The sequence below is a fragment of the Rhinopithecus bieti genome, unplaced genomic scaffold (assembly GCF_001698545.2).
Source record: "Rhinopithecus bieti isolate Rb0 unplaced genomic scaffold, ASM169854v2 scaffold_47085, whole genome shotgun sequence".
Lineage (NCBI taxonomy): Eukaryota > Metazoa > Chordata > Mammalia > Primates > Cercopithecidae > Rhinopithecus > Rhinopithecus bieti.
Window position 1 is genome coordinate 33,295 of NW_016818634.1, and position 3,369 is coordinate 36,663.

General features: G+C 35.6%; 1 protein-coding gene across 1 annotated transcript in view; it reads right to left on the reverse strand.

Moving 5' to 3' along the window:
- The window catches only part of LOC108518727 (ras-related GTP-binding protein B-like), a 43,039-nt gene that overhangs the window by 22,663 nt on the left and 17,007 nt on the right, over window positions 1-3,369 (reverse strand). The window contains exon 5 of the mRNA XM_017857351.1: window positions 2,392-2,614. Coding sequence (XP_017712840.1) covers window positions 2,392-2,614 — 223 coding nt within the window. The remainder of the gene's footprint in view (window positions 1-2,391; window positions 2,615-3,369) is intronic.

Sequence of the window (3,369 nt, forward strand, 5' to 3'; positions counted from 1 at the left end):
AAAAAAAAAAAAAAAAAAAAAAAAAGCCCAAAATCTCCTAACCAAAAAATCAAAACAAAACAAACAAACAAACGAAACACCCAGTACCAGATGGATTCATAGCCAAATTCTATGAGACAAAGAACTGATGCCAATCCAACTGAAACTGCCCCAAAAGACTGACAATAAGGGAATCCTCCTTAACTCATTCTACAAAGCCAGTGTCATCCTGATACCAAAGCCACAAAAGGACATAAAAAAAGAAAGCTACAAATCAATATACTCAATGAACATAAATGCAAAAATCTTCAACTACATTATTAGCAAACCTATTCTACCAGCACATCAAAGAGATCATTCACCAAGATCAAGTCGATTTCATCCCAGGGATGCAAGCATGGTTCAATATACACAAGTCAATAAATGTGATTCACTATATAAACATAATTAGAAACAAAACCATATGATCATCTTAATAGATGCAGAAAAGCATTCAATAAAACACAGCATCTCTTTATGATAAAAAACCTCCAACAAACTAGGTACAGAAGAAACATACCTCAAAATATTAAGAGCCTTTTATGAGAAACCCACAGCCAACATCAAAATGAATGGAGAAAAGTTTAAAGCATTCCCCTTAAGACAATTATACTCACTTTCACCACTTCTATTCAACATAGTACTAGAAGTCCTAGCCAGAGCAATCAGGCAAGAGAAAGAAATAAAGGGGATCTACATTGAAAAAAGGAAGTCAAACTATCTCTTGTTTATAACTCAGGAATGGAAAACCAAATACTGCACATTCTCGCTTGTAAGTGGGAGCTAAGCTATGGGTACACAAAGGCATACAGAGTGGTATAATGGACACTGGAGACACAGAAACGGGGAGGTTGTGGGGGGTAAGGGAAGAAAAATTATCTATTGGGTATAATGTACACTATTCAAGTGATGAATGCACTAAATGCCCAGACTTGACCATAGTACAATTCATCCATGTAACCAAAAACCACACATAACCATAAAGCTACTGAAATAATAAATAAAATACTATAAAACACAAAATTACAAGTGAATAAAACACTTCTAAATGTTTAAAGGAGCTCGTTTATTGGAATGCTGTAAGTTTTCTACTGCAATTTTGGCTAGGAAATAAAGTGATTTTAAAAGCAAACGAGAATAAAACAGCAAGCACAGTAACAAGGCCCTCACAAACTCAAGACCCAAGTTACACACATGATTTTATGCTGAATTAAAACCATATTAATTAGGTATTAAATACTAATTAATACTTAATGACAGAAGTTGAGGAAGAGCTAAAAAGACTACTAAATAATCAAAAGCAGTTTTCTGAGTCAAATATGGAACCCTTCAAATAGTTTTGAAAGCCTGTAAGCTAACCTATAAATATCAAAACACTAGAAGAGTGGAGGCAATCCTGTAACTAGTCATATAAAGAAGTATTCCTTACCAGTGCAATTACCAAAACATCCTTTCATTAAAGGATTTCCTTAGATTCTTATACTCCAACTCAAAGAGTAACTGTATTCCTGTATATGACCAGCATATCCCAAAACTGCTTTCCTTAGTTTCATACCCTTAGAAATAGAGAAGGATCTTCTCTTTCAGCATAGACCTTAAAATCCAATCCTCTTATTTTATATTGAGCAAACTAGACAGACTATATTGAAGCTAGACTATATGACTTGCCAATCCTGTAGTCTCACAGCTAAGCAGGAGTTTACCCATGTTACTATGTCTTTCTATAATGGGCCTTTGAGCCTTCTTGGGGCTATTTTGGTTTGTGGATAGCTATCTATATTTGTTTTTTTGTAGGGGAATGAAGACTGGTTATCTCCTACTACACTATCTTGGTGACATCACCTGCTACTGTGCCTTCTCTGGTTTAAATTTGTGTGTACTAACTCCCATGTCAGAAAGAGAAATTTACTATATCAGTGCAATTATGAGGGACCTGGCATAGTGCCTAACACACTGTGGTTGGCACTTGAACTGGTATATATCAGTTTCCTAAGTCAATCTAATGAAATCAGCAACCTCTCTTCATCTCACTCCTAGTGGGTCTTAACCTTGACACTACCTCCCTGCTTTGAAGGACAATAAAACTGGGGCAGCAAATATATTTTAAAAATAAATAAATGCTGCTTAGTGAGATCACTTGGACAGATTTCTTGCCTAATTCTGAAAATTATTTACTAATAAATAATATATTTCCCTTATCATTGAAAATGTGTTTAAAAGAGTGTTTTGTTAAAACAAATGACAAAACTTCATTTGAAAACTTCTGCTGACCTTTTATTCCTGAAAAAAATGGTACAAATTAACCTATACCTCTACAAAATAAGTTTGCAAAGCATGTCAAGCATTTGGTACAGCACTTTTTCTGTTTCTTACCAGGTCCCGTTGATCCTCCTGTACCAGATCCATTTTGTGTACCAAGCAAAATATTTTGGCATCTGGAGAGTTCTGCAGAATGGCCTCCAGGCATGATTGGTAATAGTGCATGTCCTTTTCCAGTTCGCGGCTCTCCACATCAAAGACATAAATCAGAACCTCCACATTTCGGAAGATGTTGTCCCGTTGGCTAGTAAAATAATTTTCCATGAAGGTGTCTTGCCTGGTAGAAAAAAAAATATATAGTAAGCAAATCCTCAGTTCAATCACTCCTCCTTATGACCTATTTTTGTTGGCTTGATCAATGTGAAAGATAACCTTAAGGCTTCAGTCTAAAGGGCAAATCATAACAAATAAGTCTGACCTTACCTTCTTACCTCTTGAAGCACAACTTGAGCCAACAAAAGAAGTTTGCAAAGCATGTCAACCATTTGGTGCAGCTCCTTTTCTGTTTCCTACCAGGTCCCACTGATTCTCCTGTACCAGATCCATTTCTCTGCCCCTCTTCTTATATTCTAAACACACTGACTTTTTCTCAATTCCTCAAGTGACACATGGTTTATCCACTATGTAGCCTTTACACATGCTGTTCACTCTGTCTCAGATGCTACCCCCTACCTCTTCATCTAATTAACTCCTGCTTGTCTCTTTAGATTTCAGTTCAATCCATATTTCCTCACAGAAACTGCCCATGGCCTCCTGACAGGTCAATCCACTAAGCATAGGCTCTTATATCAATATATTCCTCTTACTTCTAACACTTACCACAAGTTATTACACTTGTTTGTGAGTTTTTCATTAATACCATTCACTTCCCTAGATAGCAAGTTCCATGTATGTTACTATTCTTCATTGTTTCCCAGCTTCTAACAGTGTTAAGTACTCAATGAAAATTTGCTGAATGAATAACTCAATAGTCAAATATTCTAAACTACATTAAAATGACTCCAATGATAACTTTTTTTTTTTTTTTTTTTT